This window comes from Apteryx mantelli, chromosome 12 (assembly GCF_036417845.1).
Source record: "Apteryx mantelli isolate bAptMan1 chromosome 12, bAptMan1.hap1, whole genome shotgun sequence".
In the NCBI taxonomy this organism is placed as follows: Eukaryota; Metazoa; Chordata; class Aves; order Apterygiformes; family Apterygidae; genus Apteryx; species Apteryx mantelli.
Window position 1 is genome coordinate 17909113 of NC_089989.1, and position 24353 is coordinate 17933465.

Below are 24353 nucleotides of genomic sequence, written 5' to 3' on the forward strand. Positions count from 1 at the left end.
CCTTACACGCTGGCTTGTGGCTAAAGTGTCTTGTCATCCCTAAACACTAGAGACCCCCTGGAAGAAGAAACGCTGGCAAGGACCATAGCAGCAGTTCAACTGAGTATTAATGGGAAGACTGCAAAACCCTGTGACCTGGGAATCCCGGACTTGTATCATGATACCATCTATCTCTTACTCTCAATCTAAAAGATGTCAGAACCATATAAAAGCTCTTGCCATTTCATTCACACCTTGGAAGATCTCTTTCAGATGTCCTGCCAGGAACAAGGGATGACCCGTCAATATGTGATCAGTCAACATGCCTTAAATTCTGGGAAAGGCTAAAACACTTGACTCTGAAGGTTGGTCAATAGACTATTCCTAGGAGGAGTGTTATACAAACACAGGATTCTGCAGATATGAACCAGTACTTTGCTTTCTATGGGCAGGAATAAATATAAAATCTTGTTTCTCACCTTAAACAGGCCTTTCTTCAGGGAAAAAAGGCTATGAAATTTGCCTAGCAGAAGAATGGTATGGGGTTTGTCATAGGTTCTCTTAATAGCCTCATGCAACAAAGCATCATGAAGATGCAATGGACATTGGCCTGAGCAAATGCTTTTGGTAATAAAGAATGTGGCACTGGCAGCACCCTACTATTCTGTACTGAAATTTATGTTGCAGACAGACGTTTCTGGACAAATCCCTGGGGCAGTGTTCTTACACAAATTAGAGCACTCCTCATCATTAAGTACTGAGTAGCCCCACCCGCTTATTTCAAGAACAAAAATACAGCTAGATCCCTTTTCTTTTGCCACGGACAGAGGACAGTGGAAGCTCTAAAACATACCTGCTTGATGCTAATTTTGTTGCTGCAACAGATCATGTCCATTAACATGGCTGAAGACCATGTGAGACATGAACCAAGACTTCCCTGATGCATACAGCACTGGAATTTCCTGTATTTTATTCCACGCTGGTCTTGAGGCAGACAGAAATGCACATTCCTTTTCTTGAGAAAAGAAGGGCCTGTCATAACTGAAGAGCATCTCTAACTCCACTTTTTGAAGGGGGATGGAAAAGTGGGATTGGGGGATGTAACGGCATATAGTAAAGAGATGCTGACCTTACTCATGAGACTATATGCGCTTACAGGGAATATGCTAAGGGCACTGACTCTCAGCTTTTGAAATGTAATGAGGTTTTGAGGCCACTAGGAAGACAGAGGGCTAGATGCATGTTTATCAGAGAGTCTCTAAAGAAGTTAAAGAGACTGTTACACTAGGAATGCTAACAGGCATTGCTATTTGATTCTTTTTTCTTGTTCTTTGGGTGATGTTTTCTTTCTCTTGTTCTTCTGGACACAGACTGATCAAGACATTTTTGCACCAAAATGGCTGCAACACATTATCCTGAGTGCAGGAGACAACATGGACACCTGGAGCCTGGAGTTCCTCCTATCACAGACAACCACAGAATCCCACTCATAAGCTAGAGACTTACATTAAAACAAGAGGCTTTCAACACTTATCATTCTAGAAATTGTCCTAGAGCTCACCTCCTCTTCATATTTTACCTGCTTTCCAACAGTAGAAGTGCCTGTTGCATGTTGTGAATTATAAAATTATTCCACATATAATCCTTTTTGAAGAGTCTGGATATTACAAAGGGAAGAAATGAGGATCCTAATCCCACTGCTTTTCCTATGCAGATGACTATCCCATTCCCCAGTATAGCTGTTGTGAAGTCAGAATGTGAGTTACTATTTTGCTTATACCAGAGAAGGTAGGAACAACAGCAGGACATAGTTGACTTTTGCTGGCTTATTCTCCATCTCTGCACATAAGCATGGACTGACAACTCAGTTCTCAGGGTGGAACCAACACAAAATATTCTCACTAACTTCTGAAACTACAAAAAAAAGATAAAATATATGCAACAGCATGTCCAGAAACATTTGACTTGTTTTATATTCAAACCCTTACTGTCTGTATATGCTGCCACTTTTTCATGTTCTCAGATTCTCATACAAAGGAAAGCCATTTTTGTGTGGATTATTTTAACAAGTTTTTTGTGTGTTAGCCACTCGGTTCTCAAAAATCTTCCTGCAGCTAAGCTTTTTACCATCATGATTAAAAAATTAAACCTTTTCAATTAAATGTTTCCTGTGCCATTTGCTTCTTTTGTCAAGTTCTTTTTCATGCATATTATAGTCTGACAAATGCAGCAGAATTTCACTAATTCAGATTAACGATTAGCACACCCATTGCAAATTACTGTATTTTGCAGATGAGTAAAGTAACTGAACACGTACAATGAAAAAGCAAAGTACATTTTGTGATACATTGTCCTTGTTCACTTATTTTGACAACTGTTGTGTAATTTTATAATACTTCATAATGTAATATTGTCTGTTTTGCAGAAGTGATGGAGTTATATGACTTTGATCTTGTAACAAATCATAAAAATAAATATGCTTCTTTGATTGCAGAACTCAATCTTTTAATTTCCATTTTCAGCTTTGAGCTATTCTGGTATTTAAGCCCTTTCCTGGATCCATTGGAGACAAAGATGTTTTGTGTCTGAATTTTACAGCATGCACATTAGGGAAATTCCGCTGTAGTGCAAATAAATGTTATAACTATAATCCTTCTTTCACTGCACTGCTTTATAGGTGACTTTAATCTTACTGAATCTCTCAACAGTACAATAACACATGCATCAGCTACTGGCATGTTTAGTTTTCACTTGGGATGAATGAGGGTGCTTAAATGGTAGCCCCAAGACTGAACATAACTTTAAGATTTATATTTGAGAGTATACAGGGGTTTGGGTTCTTGTGCTGGAACTACTGAAAATTTTATGCAAATTTCAGGTGCTGTGATAATGGCAGTATTGAATACTTATGGCAAAGATGGGTTCTGTAAAAAACTTCTGCACCAGAAACTTTAAAAAAAAGTGAAAGAATCCATTTGCTTACTAAAATCAATAAAGAGTGGTCAGAGTTATACATAGCAATAATTGTTAGCTATGTTCAACTAGTTAACCAGAATTTTACCAGCAATGAACTCTGAAAAGAAGTTAAAATGTATTTATCTACAGAAACATGCTTCTCCATTTCACAATTCGTTATCTGAATCACTGTGGACACATATCATTACAAAAATAAGAACATCATATTGTATGATAAAGTAGTAATTAAGGATATAGGTGGGGGTTTTTTGAGACAAAACCCACAACTTTTCCCTAAAATTTTGGAGTTATTGTCCTCTTCAAACATGTTAATCTGCAAATCAATGAAACACTTCTTTTGCGATGCTCAGTCTCAGATCTGTAATATTTATCTTAACATCAAACAATTGAATTTGATTACAAAAGGCAACCATTGCTCAGTAATTTTTTGTTATATGTACTGTTTCTATTGGAGAGATGACTTTATCAAAAAAGGTGAAAAAAAAATTTTTTAAGATTGTAAATGAAAGAAGAGTGATGACATCCCGATCAGTTTAATGTAGCACGTGTAGGTTACAATGACAAGACAGCATGTTTTAGTCAGCCTGTACCAAGCCAATGTGAAGTGAGGTCAGTGACTATTAATCATTTGTCAAAGACTGCAGGCCCTTATCAGCCAATTATAGATACAAGGAAGTTTATATCACATCCACAAGTGGCAAAGCTGCAGAAGATTTAAACCATAATACAGTGGTGACACTTTTTATAGATAAAATATAAATCTTGACAAAACGCTAGCTTGAACTGCATCACCTATTTCCATTTAGCTATTTCAGTAAACATTTTGTAATATCATTGGTTTTCCTTAAAATTAAGGATCTAGAACGTTCCTTAGTTTTCAGAGGTTTCTTTTTTTACTCATAACAAAACCATTGACGGAATCTAATTTAAACACAAAAAATGCCATTAAAGAAGTAACTGACTTGTGGGTACCGAGCAGATAAATTTTGCTTATTTAACAAGTCAGCTGCTGGGTGGGCTTGAGGATGGTATCAAATCCTATAATTTCAGAGCTATCATAACACTCACGTTTCATAATAAAGCTTCTTTGAGATAACCATCTGCATGAACACAGGTTTGAGGGCCATGGAGAAGGACAAGACACTGAGAAGGGGAGATGGGATCCTGGTAAATGACATCAGATTGCTTTTTCAGATTCTTGCTGGAATTTTGGGGGTGACAATCTACATCATCACCTACAGCTGCACCCTCAGTGTCAATAAGAAGGCTTAAGACTTCCCTCCTTCTTCCCCTCCCCATGCTAGGTCATGATCATCCATCAGGTCTTATGGTGGGGCCAATCCCAACACACAGGGCTGAATAGGTAGGGTATGCTATATCCTAACAGGCATGCACACTTCCACATGCCAGCAAGGCAAGCGTGAGCTTCCCACACCACAGAAGAAAAACAGAGATGGAGCTACCAAAGGACTACACTCTTCTTTACTCCTGGTAACCCTGACCATGCCCACAGCAGAGGCAGGGACAGTCCTTCAAAATATCATCTTCATTATATGAACTCCAGGCATCCTAGGAAAAGCTGTTGCTGGTGAGAAAGACTTCAGGTGGGCTATGAGCCTTCCTAACTCTCAGTTTTACTAGGATTATAAAAAGCAGATGTGAGCTTGTGTGTTTTGTCTGCATAGGGGAGTGGTGATTGCTATTTGAATAGCAGTTGTTTGAGAAATGTAACTCTAACTCCTAAATTCTTGGCTTTCTACCACACTTGCTTGTGAATTGTTGTTTCTTGCTTTCTTAAGAGAACAGACATCACACTTAAGAGTTGGTAAGATATGAAACCACCCAGCTACTAAGAGGGACAACATCAGTTTAATAAATATCTTCATTTGGGAATGGAACATAACTTAATCACTCATGCTTTGGCCTGAGACCACTGACTAACAGACTTTCCCATAAACTGAAGCTTTTATTTTGTATGCTGATCTTATATTCCTGGCCATAATCCAAATCAGGCAGACATTTACTGTCATCAAATATCTGTGCCCACAATTCGCTCAGGGAATACATATTTTTTAATGTGTAGAATCAAATATCTGGTTAACACCTAACTGAAAATTTGTCTGTGTATGTTTTGTATGAAATTACTGAAGGAAAATATACTTCTTGTGACAGGATATCCAATGAAGTGCTGAAATATTTATGTCCTACCTTAGCGCAGTTTCTGCGGAACAGCTGTTTGAACTTCAGAGAAACACATTTTATTTGGTAGGTTGGGAAGAGTCAAGAGTGATGCCAACTGAGGATCTGGCGAGGCAATGCTTATAAAGATAGATTTCATCTTTAAAAAAAACTCTCTAAGATGGAAAATGAGCTTTTATCAGAAATAAATTTTCTGAAGAGCATCTGTAGAAGTTCAGAAAATCTATACATATAACTAGGCTCAAAAGGTATTTTTCAGAGAGCAGCTCTACATTTTGCAGTCCAGTATGGCTAGAATTCCTCTAGAATCCTTCTTTGCTTTAGCATTTCCTTTAAAGAAACTTCCAAACCTTCTATGACACATAATATGTCAGAGGATAATCCTGCTAAAGTACTAAGTAGATGCAGGGTACATAGCAGTTTCCAACACCTGCACTGGAGGGAGCAGTACCACAGAAAAGTAAAACCGAACTATTTGTACAGAAGAGAGCAATTCTGAAATTCAGCTGGAACAGCAAGCCTGTCTGTGGAAACTGCAGAGCTTGAAATTTTGCACGTCTTGCTCATCTGGCTCTATAGACTCTACAGTCAGCCCATCTCCTTTCATTAACTGGTTCTACGCCTTGCAAAGCAGCACGTTGTAGTCGATTTGTATGGCAGTAGCAATATTCTGTGGCAGACTTATGACCATTACCCAGTGGAACTAAGGGAAAATGAGTCTTGCTAGGTCTTTTTATTGACTGCATTTCCATTATCTTCACAGGTGCTTTCTTTTCTGGCTTGTTCTTTTATCTTATTATGGACAGAAGTTACATTTTCTGGACAATAGCTGTCACACTGCTCTCTTCATTTCCCAGAAAATACCAGTACTACACTTTTTTTTTTCTAAGTTACTTGATACCTGCCAAATTCTCTATCACTCTTCACAACAAATAATCTGTTGTTTCAGTAACTGTATTATCTAATTGCCTGCACGCCATAGTATTTACATCCATTGATCTACAATACGATGTATAGATTTTTCAAATATTCCCCTCTGCTTTTCTCTACGTAGCTACTGTAGGCTTACAAAGATTTAGACATTTTCCAGTTGTCCATTTATTACTAGTTAAAATTGGCTTTAAAGAACAGTTCAGGAACTAAGTTACAGAATTACCATTAATTCCATCTCCCTCTCACCAGGTACATACCCTCTGTGAAAAACAATAAGCAGTTTTCCTTTTTAAATGAAATGTAATGATGTGAATCGCAGTATTCGAGTCACATCTTCTCCAGTTTAATATCATGATGCAAACTGACCTCATAATTTTGTCACCTTCTCTATTTACAGCCCAATAATGCTCTTCTGGCAGTTCACAAGGGCTACTGAATTTATGAGGTACTTGCAAGCCAGGTATTTTACGAATACTTTGATTGCCTGCATTTCTCGAAAATGATTTCTACAGAGGTTTAAGTCTACTGTGTGTACTGGATTGAAATAGCATAAGAACTAAGTAGTAATTTATAATATTTTGTTTTAAATTTTATTATATGGAAATATAAGTTTTTACCGTTGATCATATTAACTTAAGTTGATATGCTGAAATGTTTTATTTTTACAGATAACAGTGTTTATTCTGTTTTGCAGTACATAAAACGTACTGAGTACCAAATTGTTTTAGCACACGCACAAAAATAATGTAATAAAACCTGACTCAGCCAAACTACGGGCAAAAAGAAGACAAACAATGTAGCTTGCACTAAAATATTGGCAGCTCTAACACCATGAGAATAACAAAATCAATTATGAAATAGGGTCCTCACCAAAACATGTCGGTCACAAGATACTGGATGTCTTAATCTGTGGACTATAGTCAAGTGTCTCTGTCCACTTCATCCACTGTAACAATTCATAAGGTTAGAGATAGTTCCTTTGATAACCTGCACCAAGGTACAGAGGGTCCTTCTAGACCAACATTAGCACTTTGATATACGTGCGAAAGGGAACAGGAATCCAGGACTGCACTTTAACTCCAGTAATATACTGCCTGCACTAAGAAACACAGGGCTGAATGTTGCAATAACTGATGCATCTGGGTGAACTTCCACAGCAAGTTTCATAGTGTTCACTTCATAAAATCTAACAAGAAGATAATAAAAGTGTAGAAGGCAACACTGAAACAAGTGACTGAAAACATCTCTATAAGGAAAAATGAATATTATGCTGTACAATCAACTGGCACTACACTATCATAAAACATTTCAGATTGTTGATATCCTGAAAAGAAATCAAGCAAACTCTCTAAATAACTCAGTCATGTCTGAAGTATCCTCTCTTCCTAACCCTCCCAACACATACATTGTCTGTGGACAAGCAAAATCCATGTTAATTAGACCTACTGAAAGTGAAACAAAACATTTTTTTAAATAAGCACACCTCCTGTTCAGACTGTAAAAAAAATTGGCAAGGTGATGTTAGGGTTTTACAGGTACAAGTCAGTTCTGAAACTGAGCAATTAATTTTGATTGCCTCAACTTTGATTACTTCTCCCCAGCCACCTTCTCCACCTGCCCCCAAATCTCCAACTTACCTCACATTAAAGTCACAGGGATTTTGTTGCTGATTCCAAATAAAACAGATTCAGCTAAAAAAATAATAGTCAAAATATGTTGCAGACAGGATCCCTTTGACCTATCCCTCAGTGTTATAATACAATACTTTCTCCTGCTTGTGCTCTCTATTGAAAAGTCCTGTCTAACTAGGTAACATTAATATAATTTGTAAAGACTGGATCCCCTGACATCTGGAGTCACCTACAGAATTTTAGTTCCAAGCCTTCAAAGCAAAGAGAGAGAGAGACAGAGAGAGAGAGACAGAGAGAGAGAAAGAGGTGAGAGTGTGTGCACGTGTGGCAGATGAGGAAGACATACTGAATCGTACACCGAAGCAGGTGTAGGATCAAGGCCTATGTCAGTTACTTTAAATATATAACAGTAAATTCAAAACATGCAGAATTCTGCCCTGCATTCTGGGACAACACAGACATACTACAACGTGTAGACAATGAATAAAAAGAGCAATAGTAAAGCTCTCGGAGAGGAGGCTGCAATTGAAAAGAGATTTGAGATTAAATCAAAGAATGTCACATTTAATATTCAGAACATTTTAACTGAATTCTTATTGCCTGGGCTATAAATGGAATCTTACCGTGGGTTGGAATGAGAAAGTGGGCTCATTTCTTTCTGATAGTGATGCTCTTGACTGACAGGCTATGAGAAACAAAAAAATAATAGTGAGAATAACTCTGCAAATATTCTTTCAGAACGTTTAAAAGTCTGTAAGAGATCCTTTTGAGGATACACATTTGCAGCTTTTGATACTAGAATTTTATGGTCTGTCTTCTTATGTGTGAAATTTAAAAAGGATATTCAGATCCTAACTGTGCAAAAGTATAACGTAACGGAAGATTCTCTTCTAGGTGGAAGTACATATGAACTGAGGAGTTGACCATCTGGTTATTTTTCTATTGTCTGATATAAAAAAAAAATCCTGATTATATGTACCTAGCAAGCATGGTGCAGGGACACTTAGTTGGATCTGTGCAGAACAACCTCACTTAAGGCTAGTCAACACTGACCTACAGCTGATAGGGCTGGCAGGCATGGTTCTCCTTTTTAGAAGCACCGTTAAGAGAAATCTTAGTGGTCCCAAATGAAGTCAGCCGAAACATGCATGCTTCTCTATGACACTGCTAATTTGAAACTTGGATTAAGCTGTTCATGGGTAAGTGAGAGTGGACTGTATGAATATTCATACAAAATATAATCACTTTCCACAAAAATTCTTCAAATCCTACCTACCCATATAAGAATATGCCTCAAAGGTTTTAAATTATATTATTTGGCTTATTAAAAACAGTTATTTGCAAGAAACAGATACAAACTGCTATAAAAATTCAAGAATTCCAAAATTCAGAAATATTTTTAGTCTCAGTATATATTCACTTCTTCCAGAGAATAACTCCTACCCATTACCACAAACATCAAAACCAGTTCTAAGCATATCACTCAAGCAAATGGAGAAACAAGTGAAAATATAAGCATACACAAAACATTATCTATATGTGCACAATTTAGTACATGAAATGCTAAAAATAGATACTAAGAATTATGAAAAGGATTGGGACTTATACAGAAATCAATATAAAAAATGAGTATATTCACATGCTTTCAGGAAGTGGGGATGGATGTGGTAAAATGTCTGTTCAGGATGCATGACATCCTAATTACTGCCAAACATGAGTCACTGCCTAGGTGGTGGATGGTGCAATTCCCAAGTGATGGCTAGTCGAAGACAGAGGACAAGAGAGAAAGTGAGTTAGTCAGTCTATGAACCAGAATATCTGTCTCAAAAATTTTTAGTCTCATTTCATAGTAAAGAGTAGTGTGCCTCAGTTTTGCAGTTTGGCTTGATGTGAATAGATCCCTCCAGGGGTGGTCAAACTGAGCTCTCAGTCGGAATAATTGTGGGTTTAAATATCACTCTTCTTGTCTGTCAGGCTTCAAATCTGCCAGACCATTTTTGCATCATGTGGCTCTTTTTTGTGAATCATCACAATGGAGGCCAGACAACCTTCCACAAATTAGGTATGAACCTGGAAGCACTCTTTCAAGTACTTTTCAGATCAAAGGCCTATTTGATTGAATTTATATTTAGAAGGAAGATGCTTGTGGAACAAGTAACCTCACTCCTCTGCAAGTACTTCTGACTTGCAAGACAGGTGAGAATATTTTGGAGTCCAATGATGGAGCATTACACCACTGTGAGCTTCCAGGATTCCTCAATGAACAATCTAGGAGAATCTTCATTCTCCCCTCTATTTCTCACTGAGAATCAGGGAGCATATGCAAGAAAACATTCTGAATTTCTCTTATTTATCATCTTGCTCCAAAATGTTTGTGTTATATGCATGTCATATAACACAAACTGAATCATAACACATCACTGAAGTTGTCTGGAACCAGCTAGCTGAAAAGCTGAAAGGGCCAATTCTCTGACAGGGGCAGGAAGGTCTTTCCGGCTCTCTAGAACAGGCACGAGAACAGAAACATTTCGTAAGCTGTAAAAACATTCCTTGAGTAATGTGTGGGGTGTACAACTTCACATGATCCTCCACAGTATATAAAATTGTGTCTTTCATATTATAACTAGTTCTTGCAAAGCTAATGTGGAACTTCATCTAGATCTTGACATGTAAGAGAACATTGGGGTAAAACACAGGTAAATATTTTCTTTTTAAATATGCAGTTCTACATATACATATTACTGAATTGGAACTTTACCCTATGCTCCACACACATTTTATAAAGCTTTACAATTCACCTTCAAAATAAAATACTTGAATATAATTTTTTTTTTAATAGCTAATAGCTATGCTGGGTAATGTATAGTACTCAAAGCTATTTTATTCCTTTTTGGCTATGATCGTTTACAACAGCTGCTAAACAACTTACATTTCAACAATTTCTCCTGAGAGTATATATTTAGTTCTTGGTAAACTATCACTGGCTATAAAATAGTTTTGAGTATATCACTTTTATAGTTGTTTAAGGGCATCTGTTCATCTGTTCTAATGGCAACTTAGCAATAAGATCTATATGCCCTTCATTCAGAAGGATTTCTGAACCTCATTAGAGTCAGTAATAGGTAAGAATTTTCAATGAATCTAGAAATCAGACTAAAAAAGGTAAGTCATGGAAAATTTAAACTCACTAGAAATGTGTTTCATATATAAAATATTACTTTGATAAATAAGTTCATTATCTAACACAATTATATCCTGCACTGCCTTACAAAATATCGTATCTATTCCAAAGATGAAAGATGCTCAAAAATCTGCCTTCTGGTGGTGCTGTTGCCACAGATTCTACCAAGGGACAGAAAGGTTATATAAAATGAATGAATATTTAGAATAAAAATACTCCTTACTTATCTTTGAAGGACATAATAGAAAGGAATAGATATTATTGATTTAAATAATCAAAAAGTTATTACCTGGAAATACAAATAAACATGAAAAGTTAATTATGACAGGAATTTTCATCTGTCCTTAATTTTTCAAACTACAAACTACACATTATTTCTATTTCTTTTCATACACTGTACAGCTAAAATCATTTGCTAAATACAACTGAAAGATGGCTACAGATACATAAAAAAATTTCTGCAATTTGCAAGAGGGACTGCAGTGGGGGTTGATCATTTGCAAATTCGCTTGAATCAACTGGAATGGCAGTGATTGTCACTACCGAATATCAGTTGACATAAAATAAATTTCCTTTTATTATACATATATAAAATATGTATATGGAATTTATATAAGGAATAAGTATATATAAGGAATAATTCTGAGTAAAAACTGGAAGCTGAAGAAATTATGACTTTACTCATTTTAGGTCTTATAGCAGGACTGTGCACGGCAGAAGACTGAAATTCAGAAGGAGCAACTTTCGAACATGCTTTAATCACTCCAAATATGCTGAATTCTGAGCTCTGTTTTGTAGACTAGCTATGTGTACAGCAACACATTTATTGCACATGTGAGACTGCTAAATGTGGGGATTCACAGAAAATAGCTATATGCAATTATTTGAAAGATTTATAGATTTGAAAGCCAGAGAGAAAATTGAATCAACTAGAATGACCATATGTATATCACAGGCCATTAAACTTTAGATCACCGATAAAAACATTGAACATCAGATCTAGAACTGATCGAATGATGGAGCCCTGCTGAGTATACTCCAGTCACAGATAATTCCCTGCTGACTGCTTTTGATATGTCAGTTGGCCCGTTCTAAATTCATTTAAAGTGCGTTTTATTGATATTGTATGCTGCTCATTTTTCAAACAGAAAGTCACAAGGTAAACAAATACTTACAACGATCTCAGCATATTACATCTAAGCAGTTACCTTTATCAAAGTTGCAATTTTATCAATGAAACGGGATCTGTTAAACAAGACATATTTTATATAAAATTACCTTGGCTATTATTAAATGTTACTATCCTTTGAATCTCTGTTAACTGAATCCCATGTCAGTTTTTTCACTGTTTTGAAAATGATGTCAGACTAACCGGCCTACACTAACTCGGTCATTTCAGCTGTCTGTTTGAATATTGGCACAGCATCACTACTCTTAGAGTCTTCTGAAATGTTGTAAGAATATCAAAATATACTAAAATTTAATATCAGCACACCAGAAATGTCCTCTACCTACTCTTTTAAGACTCTTCTGTGTTAAATAACTTGGAGTCTTAATTAAATAATCACCCTTTCTAATAAATCTGTTTATAAACTTCTTAGAGATTAAAGGACTAGAAAATGAATCATCACCCTCATATGATTATTCTGCTTTTTCCCAAATATTTGAACAGAATTACAACAAGCAGTGGTAAACACAGCTCCATATTTCAAAAACTAGTATCAGCATTAGCAATAGCTGGTGCTGTGGTAGCTATCTCAGAAAGGAAAACATAGGTGAAAAATAGATATTGGTACAGAAAATCTCTCTGGGTCTAGGCAGAGGTATACTGGTGGAGAAAAGTGTGGCAGCTCAATTGCAGCACTCTTTGCTCTAGTGGGACTAAGTAGTTAGGCCTTATCTGAGAAAGACCACGCTGCTTTCTGAATTACCTCTTCCATCCTTCCCAAACCAAGGTTCTTGTCATTAAAACCACAATGCCACCTTGCAAAATGCACAGCAGAAACTTGCCCAAGGTTGCACAGGTGAGACATACCAATGTTGCAGTCCACAGACAGAAATCTGAAAAACTTGTCTCTCTCCAACCCAAACACATTTCTTTTTAAAATTGTTTTATGTGGAGAAAGATTGCCACAAAGGAGTATTACGAATAACTATACTTGTATTAAATGCATTTTAAGTGACTAACTTCTTATATCTAAACACTTTAAATTGAAAATTTTAGTCTGAAATGTACAGAAGCTGATCAAAGCATTGGGATCAAAGAGCCGTCTTTGCAATCACGTTGTGCTTCACTAAATACTGCAGTCGGTATTACAGTACAGAGCAGCACATTTTATTTCAAAAGTTCATTTTGTTTTAGTCACAAATCTGACATGTCTAAATATTCTTACCAATTTCCTGATAATTAAGGTACTCAAAAGTTAATGAGACTGCTATTCTCTTTATTTTAGAGTCTCATTTGTCCAGTCTTAGAGATTTACTCCATATCGGAGTCTATCAAGTGAGTGCTAAGAAAATGCATTGGAAATATGATGAAATCAACTAAATGCACAATATTGACATATCTTAAGTAGCTAAAACGAACTAATATTTCTCTTATATCCCTCAAAATACTACCCTGTAAACCAAGTTCTCATTAGAACAATTACTCATTTATCAATAAATCTCTGCTAATTCCAAACCTCCATTTACTAGTATATCACAAAGCTGTAATATTGCATTGATCATTGATTACAGAAGATTACTACCACAGGCCTCTATTTTGGGCCCTATAAATCCCCGGAGAAAATCTGCTGTTAACATGTTTTAGAGCACTGAACCTACAGTAATTTATATTGGGGCAACACAGCAGTGCGTTACTCTGCTAGGGCTGGACCTGCCTCTGACGGCTGTGTGGCGTTCTCTGCTTAGGCCACATTCATTCTTTAATATTGTTTCAGCTGTAATAAAATAAGAACTATGGTGCTTAGAGAAATGGACTATGAGGTTATCGAGTTTTACAGCAATGCCTGCAAGTACCTTTATATAGTTGCCAAAATGTTATTCTGTGATTTCATACATTCAATACTTTTCAGCAGAGTGCTAACAAATACGCCTCTGCTTCTAATAACAGCACTCTGTCACACAGCACAGCCGCGTGCGGTTATGTAACGCTTTGTAGCAGGACAGACACTGACACAAGGTGCAGAGCACAGAAGGATCACACAGGATCACACACTAAGCGCTCAGAAACACTGCAGTGTTTTCTCTGCTGTTCCCCTGGTTCACTCCTTTAAGCAGTTAGCTGTTCAGGAATGAAACTGTATCAATGTAAGAAGCAATTATTTTCCATTACTTGTACTGCAATGCAGTTCCCGACTGGTGTATCTGGCTTTCATTCATTTTGAAACTATTTTTAAGTACTGTAACACACACACACAGGTTGTCAGCCGCTCTTGTGACATGCTGTACAATCCATATGACTACGCAGGGTTTTATGCTGGAATACATACAATAGGTTTGCTGCTTTTCCATGGTGGTACTATGGAAGCTGCTGGAAGTGCATGTGTTTTGGTTGTGCGTTTTACTCTACGAGTTCTAAAAAAACATGTTTGTTAAGGCTACCTTAAATTTCAAAGGTATTCTCAGAAATTTTACCCAAGACCACTGAACCTCAGAGCTGGCAGGGACTATGTAATCTAGGTTTAGACTCACTGGTGGGAAAGAAGAGTTCCAGGTTGCTGTATCATCACTGCTCGTGCTTATGCTCACATTGCAGTCGTCTATCTGTGATGCGCTCAGCCCGTGTGAGATCCCAGTATCCCCCAATTCTTCATTTTGTTGTCTCGTCATGCTAGCCAACATCTGTAGTTCAGATGCACTTAGTCTATTCGACTGGTAGTTTTTCCAGTCATACTCCTATGAAATAGAATGGAAAAATTAACAATATGGTCAGGATCATGGAATAGAATATATGAATAAAACAGATCCCTTGGGGAATCCTTTGGGGAATCTTCAAGAAGCTATATTACTAAAAGAGAAACAAAATATTTACTAGAAAAGATTAGTTAACAGATTTCTGTTTAGCTATGAAGATCAAGCATATATATATAAAAAACTTCACAGGAAGGCAGCAAAATACAAACGCTGTTATGGACTGCAGAGCAGTTTGCATCCAGGGCGTTTGGTGAATTTGCCGTTCTACTGAAATTAAAAACAAAAGATAGAAACAAGCTTCCAAAAGTATGAAAATCTAGCAGCTAAAATTGCTTAAATATCAAATGCAAATCTTGAAATAAACACAATCACACAATTATCACAGTACCATAAACACTGCCAACATAAAATTTAGTAATTCCTCAAGCATAGCATAGAATTCCTCTGGAAAGCTACACGTGTCAGCCCAAAATTTTAAAAGTTATTTCGGTAACTTGCTAGTGTACAGATTTTAAAATAAATGCCTCTATATTTTCATTTTTCTTTGTACTTACTAGCTGAATTCTTAACATAACTCTAACTTATCTCAAATTTGATCCAGAGGCCAAAAGCTAAAAAAAGTTATTAACTATTCTGCAGTTTCTCCTTATGCCTCACACACAGCTTCATGACAGGAATGTTTAAGTGGACCCAATTTGCTGTGGCATCATCTCTGTTTAGATAGTTCCTTTCTTAGGAAAAAAATTATTTTTCATAAAGAGTCCACACAGGAGCAAATCTAATACTTGAGGCCTTTAGTTTCATCTGAAGACAAGTTGCTGTTGCAGGCCGTGAAAGGAAGTACAAAGTGTTTCTGCTTGACAAGCAAACCCAAAGTAGCGACGAGGATTTTAGACAATGTCTATTCCTAGACCATCACCAGCAGGCTCCTGGAGGCTCCGAGGGACAGCGCTGTCACTCCAGTGAACAGACCGGGGCTGTCCTCCCGGGACCAAATCCCCCAATCTGTTGTGCTACGGGGGCACAGCGGGCACCTGAAAACCCCAGCTATGTAAGCAAGTCAGCAGTGTTACTGAGGTGGACATTGCTAGCTTTTCCTGCTACAAAATCCAGTAATCTTTCAGTGGGTCTTCTGGGGGGACAAAAGTCACCTTCCTCTCTGTGAGCTATTACTAGAGGCTTCCCCACTTTGTCCCTATGCATATACATTTTAAGTCCTAATGTGGATTACAGTCATGAATTGGCCACATCTGAAACACAGGATAATTTGAATTGCAGCATTATTTTAGCAAGAGAAGTATTACAGCAACTTTCAGTATCTTCAGGCTATCACCTCACATAAACATGACGTTTGCCTTTAAAAACACTCAAGAATATATGAGTTATTCTACATAAGTTCACTTATTCTGCTCTGCAAAAGAAAGAAATATACATGCCACAAAAGACATTATATACTGGACACTATTTCCATATTTTAAGGAAATCATGCAAAAAGATAAGTAGATATCCTAGATTTGCATCTGTATCGCTTAGAATTTCACATACAAAGTACTCACTTTCATTAGACAGATTACATGACATCATGCTCAAACAAGAACTTATTTTGCAGTTACAAATAGTGCATTTTTCCGTTTTAGGCAGTTCCATACAGTACCTCAATGAAACTGTATTTTCTGGGAATCAGAAAAACATTATTGTCCCTCTGATCCCCTTTCTTACTAGATTTTTGTCCTTGGGATCAGAGCAAAGCCAGGTAATGAAGGATTATAAGGATAGTACATTACTTATTTCCCCTCCAGAAGAGAAACTGGGGATACGTTCCTGCATTCATTCACAGTACTGTATTGCAAGTACAGGATGTGCAATACCTTGCAGAGCGGAAGAGAATTTTGAATCAAGAACAGATGGAGAAACCCCTTTCAATAATACATGTAACAGCATCATGCAGCGAACAGGACCTTGACTACAGCTCAAGCTCTAGAATATTTAACTAAGTATTTGCAAAAATATTTTTAGAATGAAAACATGTAGTATATTTTTGTTTCTTCACAGTTGCCATAAAAGAAACCAACAGTTGTTATCTGAATAGTATATAAGACAACACTTTCTATTTTAATTCTAGGTAAGAAATTAAGTACCAGTCAGTAAAGATTGCTGACAAAAACTCAATTTTGGGGAGTTACCACTCCATCATTTATTTTTGACATTTTATGTATCTCATTCTGACTCCTATGGTAATAGATATTTCACCAAAAGTCAGCTACAGCAAATAACCAATCAAAAAGAAAATTAGCACTGAAATAACAAAGTAAACCATCTTTGATGGGAAGCGTGCCTGCAAATTGACAATCAGCAGGTAAATATATCATGTAAAACTAGATTTATGACTGAAGGGCTCTCACTTAGGTACATCTGCATGTGCAAGCAAGCAGATCTTTGTGAAAAAGACAATTCTAAAGCCCACTGCAAACATTTTCAAATTTTTATTATATATCTCAAATTCTTAGTCAAATGTCTTTGCAAAAGCCATTTACAGATTTTCCTACAGAATCACCTCAAGCACTGGGAGACTTTTTTTTAGCACAGATAAATATAGTCTGCCATTTTGTACATGGCATCAGAGCACACGAGTCTGCAACACGTGAGCACACACATGCGTGACTACTGCTCCCTTGCTGCACGCTTGGCTATGACGCCTGTCCTCGAAGTGCTTTCTTGAGCCCACCATGGAAATGAATTATGGTGGGTTTAAATCACATTCCCATTTTCAGAATACTGAAAGGCCTTGAAACACTATGGTCAGGAAATGATTTCTCCGAAATCTATGCAAAATTAGATATAGCTACTTTCAAGAAGGGTGATTACCTTGGTTTCATAGTACTGCAAAGAGTTTAAATAAATTTCCATTATATTTCAATGAAGAATTAGATAAATTGTACTAGTTGAGATAATGAAATCATCACCATGTAAAGCAGTATTACCTAGACATATTTTGATACAATAATTTTTACACAAAGTGTTAATCCCAGTGCATCTTTTAGGCATCTGCTACTATTATCAGCCCAGGTGCCACCCCTTTTTACCTCTAGCTTTTGAGGTCCAAGCTTTATTTCTGAAGTGTGTGATTGTTACTATCATATTTTATTCCTAAAACAGCACACATTTTCTCTAAACTCGTATGACTGAATTTAAGTTATTAGTTCAATTATTATTAGTTATTAGTTCACTTTGTATCAAGCCTGCTATGTTACATCCGGAAAGTCTGCTTTTTCCTTGATGTATCAGTGTCCATCAGATCTACCACTGTTCTAACCTTTATCGATCTTACTGAAGTTGTTGATTTCCTTTGGATTTTCCTACACAGGAGCCCCCTGCATTTCATTTATTTGATCAGTACAAGAGAAGCTTCTTTCTTATTCATATACAAACCAATTGGCATGAAGAAATTCAAAGGATGGCACAAACTACTGCCATGCAGAATAAAAGCATTAAGAATTGAAAGAACATTTTTCTCATTATCTTGAGGCAAAACATTTCCCAGTCCTGTTTGTATCTTCTTTTACCTCTATGAAGAAAGATGCATAGATGTTGGAATTCTTACAAATCAACTCAAGACATTCTTTTGTTTTATCCCTTTAGCTTATTTCAAACTGTCCTTCTGTTCTCCTCTCTTATAATCCTCCCATTCTTCAACAGAAATACCACGTTCAGAAAGGAGAAGAGGAGTCACGACAGTTTTCTGTCCTTAACTGCCTCTGCAATAAATTCCTTGTAATAAAGGAGAAATAGGACTAAATATTCTGTAGCTTCAGATGACTACTAAAGAAATAAATCTTCTTCACAAGTTTTATATTGTTTTAACTGATTTTCAAAGAGAGAATTTGAAAACTGAATTTGAGATTAAGTTCACTTTGTAATTTAAGAGAAACAATTGATATAAAAAGTAACTCTGCAATACTCGTAAATTTGTCTAAAATGAATATTTCATTTAGTAATTAAAAGCTTATCTTGTCTTTCTGCATATCCTCCCCTTATGATAAAAAGAGCTTTTTTATTAAACTCTTAAAACTTTTGCTAAATTGACAAAACCTGTTGTTTAAAGGATTTTTTTCATACATAATGACATCTGCATTCTTCTAGGTGCAAATGATTCATTCAGAACTGTCTGAATGTAGTTATGCGTGCAGAAAAGTTTAATTACCAGCTATCTGCATGGCCGCAGTATTACCCAGAGGGTTGTACTTCTTTCTTAATTAAAAATATTTGAACTTAATAATAGAGAACTCTATTAAAACATGAATAAAACATTGCAAGCAACCAGGTCCTTAAAGTGTATTAAGCAGTTAGCAAATCGATTGCAGTAAGAGCTGGTTAAGCATTTTTTTTTTTAACCAGTCCTCTGTATGAGCAGATTAGAGGAGACTACTTCTGTGTAAACTCTCACTCTAATAGCCTTTCATACAAAACTATCCTCTCATACCTAATTCTCAAAACAATGAAGAGTGTTTCAAAATGGAAATAAAATAATTACACGCCTACAGCAAACAAAAAAACTTCAGTGCTGTCTCACTGTCATTAACAACATTGTATGTCAGAACTTTTTTTCTTAAAACTTATGGCTGCAAAACTGCTCAGAAATATATCTACTGTATTCAGTAGATACAAAAAAGTAAAATATTCCTTATTTTAAATATGAATGCAGTCACGAAAAAGCCATATTCAAATCTGATCATATTCATTTTAAAATTATTGGAAATATTTTTAATAGAAAGTATATATTTGACTTTATTCTGTAAGAGCTAGTAGGGCATGCTTTCTAATGATGTAATAACCCGCTGCTTAAAAGTGGTCGGGGCACTCAAATTTGCCTTCAAATCTGCAGTGCAGTCTGATAAGAAAAGAAGTATCGAAGAACTCCAAGGGAAGGCTTATGGATAGGAAAATTTCATTAACTGATCAAATCAAATATGAGAGCTGAATCTGCCAGATACGTTTGTCTTATATTTTGAAGCAATAAAAACAAAGTCCGTCATTCACACAGTTTCTTTGATACATTCATAATAGGCCTTTTTTTTGTTAAAAACTTGCAATCAACAAATTACGTGTGCAATACATTTACCCCATCAAGTAACTGTAGTATGGTGATGGCCCTACTGTCTAACTTAGTAATCAAACATTTATGAGCAGAGGAAAAATGACAGCTCTTCTCATTCATGTTTGAAGAAAAAAAAAAGACAAAAATTAAAATATAGTTATCTTCATGGCACTAAAAAAGTCTGTCTGGCAGGAAAGAAAAAGATAAGTTAACTGAGGAAAGCTTTGGAATCCATTTGTCCCAAAGACATTACATTTGGTACCCGTGGTCCCACACCATCTTCTCTTATTTTTACGTTCTTACTTTTGGCATCAATAGGAAAAGGAGAAAGAAAGAAGAACTATTAAACCTCCTTACTAGTTTTCTGCTCCTATTACAACCACCCTATTTTTTTTGTCAGTATCTTTTTTTGGCCAGTATCTTGCACATCGGACTTCAAAATGTATGTATGTCGATTATGAAGATTTACAATTTTTGTTTCGCTACACCAGTTTTACACACGATAAGGATCATATAGTTATGAGCCAGGAACTGCTATGAGCCAAGAAAAAGAAGAACTATTTAGCTATTCTTTCTCTTTCTTTCCTTTTTTTTAGGGGATTCACATTCTTTGCTTTAACAGACAATTTATTGGTGCACTTGCACCATCCAGTGAGAGATGACTCATTGCCTTACAGTCAAAAAACTTGAGCCCAAAACACAGAGAGCTGCCAAATAACAGATATCAAAAAATGAAAGCTTGAGAAAAGACAAGAGAAGAACTGAAATGATACAATATGAATAAGGTATTTTGTGGGGAAAAAGATCTGCAGTTTTCAGAGAGACATTATAAAATGTCATCTCAAATGACACTCACTTCAGCAAACTTGAGCACAATACACAGCAAACCACACCAAACCATTGGTGTTACGGTGTCAAGGGGTAACTGCTCACGCAGAGCTGGAATATAACTAACCAGCCCGTTATTTCAGTGCAGCTTGTATTAGACCAGCCATTTTTCCTATAAGTATTAGCACAGATAGATGTCCTTGTAAGAGCTCTACCTGCTGCTGACAGACCCTGCACACTTCCCCAGCTCTAGAAGAAACCACAGAGCACTAGGGAGACCAGTTGGCATATGTGAGTCCTATGTGAGTGTGCCATACGTGCAGACTGCGTGGGCAATCAGTAGCTGTAAAGGAAACAGGGCAATAACAAGGATGGCTTGTTATCAGGCTTGACAGGACTGAAGCCAAAGTAATAAAGTATTTTGGTTCCTAAACAGGACAAAAGAGGACTTTCTAATGCAAAACTAATTGCAAGCCACGTGGCTAGTCCGCATTTAGTTACATTCTAAAGGATCACTGCTTCAAACACTCATAACATCTTTCATGAAAGCAATCAACATTTCATTTTGTTATGGACAAATAGATTATAGTTATGATTACTAATAAACATGCTTGAATTTTAAGTGGAACAATTTCCCAAAGCTGAAAATAATCAGGAAACAAGGGAGGAATATATTTAATCATAAAAATGTGAATAGTTACTGGAAACTAGAAAGTCTGTGTCTAATCCCACAACAATGAAAAAAAGTCCTATAGATAAAATTGAGAGAGGAAGTGAATGTAAAACTTAATATACACAGTTTTATTATACATACGTTGACAGATAAACGTATGTTAACATATCTTAGAGACTCAGGGTGTTAGTACTGACTGGGGAATATAAAGTATTCTCATACTACTAAAAAATATGGAAACAAGTATCTTACTTCTGTCTAAATCCAAAAAGCACATGCATTGCATAGTTCCACATTTTCTACATCACAAGCAGCAATTCTAATGTCTTTTCTCAAAAATAAATTTAAAGAACATATGCTATTTGTAGGACTTTCTCTGCTTTTGTTATGTTTGTTCTTTTTATTGTCTTTAAGGTTATCAGCCATTGATTGTTCTCACTGATGTCTTTGACTTCTATCGCTAATTTTCTCCACTTCCTAAATGATGATTAGTACTCTATCAACTCCAGCAATATCACACTGCAGGACAGCAAGTATACTTTGTGCTTGGATGGCCACTCTTAGCCTGAAGTTTACAAACTGTCTACAAAATATCTCAGCACCACTTCACATTTCCACTTATGTTACTTTATTTCATTCCCCTTGTTCTCTCCTATTCCCCTTCCTTCCCAAAGGAAACTTGTGCCCGCACTCCATGAAAAAGGGCAGTCTGTTTTTCTCAGGAGAAGAGCAGGCCCTTTACAAAATCCACTCACCTACTTGTAGAATATTGGGAGAGATTTCAAGGACAACCCTCAATCAAGAGACTGAGTCAGTCGGACTCACTGGATTATGAGATACTTTAAAACATAATCCCTTAAAACATAATCCCTTCACCAATACTAAAGAGACCTGTTTCACAAAAAGCACTGAAGTATCAGTGACACGGCAATAAGCAGGTTTCCCTACCATAGATATTGAGAAAAGTTGAACATGTGCTTTCCTAGCCACTATTCTTTAATTTGATGCCCAGTTTGAATTGCTCTTCCTAGAGTTCAAGGGCCAGTTTTCTATATTCTCAAGCAGCAGCAGTGTGGTCCACTCTTGGCAGCCACAGCAGCCTAAAGTAGGTGTTACCATGAGGGTCTTCATAAGATGATCCTGCCACAGCAGCAGCAGCCTTGTCCCACAGAAATAGTCGCTCCTGCTTCCCCTTTCATGGATGCAGTCAAATCAGATAAATAAAATTAACTTTATCAACAAGAACAGAATCACCATGGACTAAAATTCCAACAATTGAACAACAGTAAAATCCCCATACTAGAATGGTGACTGCGGTATCCTAAAGATCAGACAAGCTGCAAGGACAAAAAACACAATAATGATGGGAGACTTCAATTTCCCACATGTAAACTAGGAAAATGCCATGCTGCAGCCCATTACTGCAACTAAATTTTTTGAAAGCATAAACAACTACTTCATCGAGCCACAAAGAGAAGCACTTATTCTTTTGGTTCCCAGTAGTGCGTAGTACTTACAATCAGAAAAAAAGCACTCTTTCTTTAGTGACCACGATTCAACAGCCTTAGGAAAAAAGGCAAAAAAACAAACAAACCACAAACAAGCAAAACTGGGACTAAATACAATAGAACTCCCTGACTTGCAGAAGAGACACTGGAAGGGGAATATGATATACCGCTACTAAATGGTAAGTAGCGCACATAGGAAGAATAAAAAATTCATTGTTTCCTATAACAAACACGAGAATGAGATGGTGTGTTCAAAACATAAGAGGAGAGAAGTATTCTTTCCCACAAACAGCAGTTAAACTGTGAAATTCATTGCCACAAGATGAAGGCTATATGGATACAGCAAGCAACTATACAAATACGTAGGAAAAAAAAAATCCACCAACAGTTACTTAACACAAAAACACCACCTTTCATTCAAGAAGCTGCTAAGCTGTGCTGCTGCTAGGAAGCTGGCAGAGCAGGCTGGCAGGGTACCACTGGAGGCCTGCTCTGTCTGTGCACTTTTCTCTAGTCCTCTACGACTGACCACTGCTGGGCAGCTGCTGGCTCTCATATACTATTAGCTGAAGTCTGAAGAACCATCTCTGAAATCTTAGGAACAAATTTGGCTTGTTCCGCTCAGCTGCTCAGGATGAAACCTAATCTACTCGTAACACATTTAGTAAAGAGGTCAGATATTAAAAGATACAGATATGCAGTAATTCTAAGCACAAAAGAATTCCATAACTGAAATGTGGAACAGTAACGTACTTCATTTGCTATTTACAGAATACACTTGATTATTAAGATCTAATTCCTGATTCAAAGCACAGCATTTAACATAAGCTAAGAAACAAAAATTAACTATTAAGAAATCTGTAAGAACATAATTAGCATCAGACTAATTTGTTCTTAAAATTACTGTATGTTTCCATAAAGAGAGCAGAGGAAGAAAAAAACTGGGGATAAAACAACACTGGTGAATGTAACAGTTCCTAGAGCAGCCTGGCAATTCAGCCAATGTCACAGCCTTACTGCTAGCCTTCAGTCTCATAATTTACTATTTTTCAGGACTGCAGCAGACAGACTATGAAGTACATAGATTAATGACTTTTCTATGGTCCCTCTTTAATACAGCTATCAAAAGCCTGTCAATTTTCCTCTGTAGCCTTTCAGCCCAAAACTACATATGCACTTCTGACTCATGCATTTCTAAAATGTGAGTTGCTCAATAACACCTATTTTTACCTACGAACCTCTGTGATTTCTGTTTTATCTAAAGTACTATTTTATGTGCAACAAAAAGCTACAAAACCAAACTTTCGGGAAACAGAGCTTGGTAAATACTGTTATGATAAACCTGGAATGTACCTGGAAGAAAAATGTATTACTTCTCACTTCTTGCAAATGGGTTATTTAATACAGCTCCTCTGTTTATACAATCTAATCA

The 24353-nt window shown here is 36.5% G+C and overlaps 1 protein-coding gene across 3 annotated transcripts in view; it reads right to left on the bottom strand.

Annotated features, from left to right (window-relative positions):
* CFAP20DC (CFAP20 domain containing) overlaps window positions 1-24353 on the bottom strand; it is a 93226-nt gene that overhangs the window by 14094 nt on the left and 54779 nt on the right. The window contains exons 13-15 of one of the 3 annotated variants that reach the window (XR_010885396.1): window positions 14596-14799; window positions 9362-9477; window positions 8342-8403 (exon numbers count right to left, since the gene is read on the bottom strand). Coding sequence is in view for 1 of the 3 variants with exons in the window: in XM_067303420.1 (XP_067159521.1) it covers window positions 8342-8403; window positions 14596-14799 (266 nt within the window). In the remaining 2 variants the exon portion in view is untranslated. Of the gene's footprint in view, window positions 1-8341; window positions 8404-9357; window positions 9478-14595; window positions 14800-24353 lie in introns of all 3 variants that reach the window. The other 2 variants (XR_010885395.1, XM_067303420.1) reach the window with 2 other exon arrangements.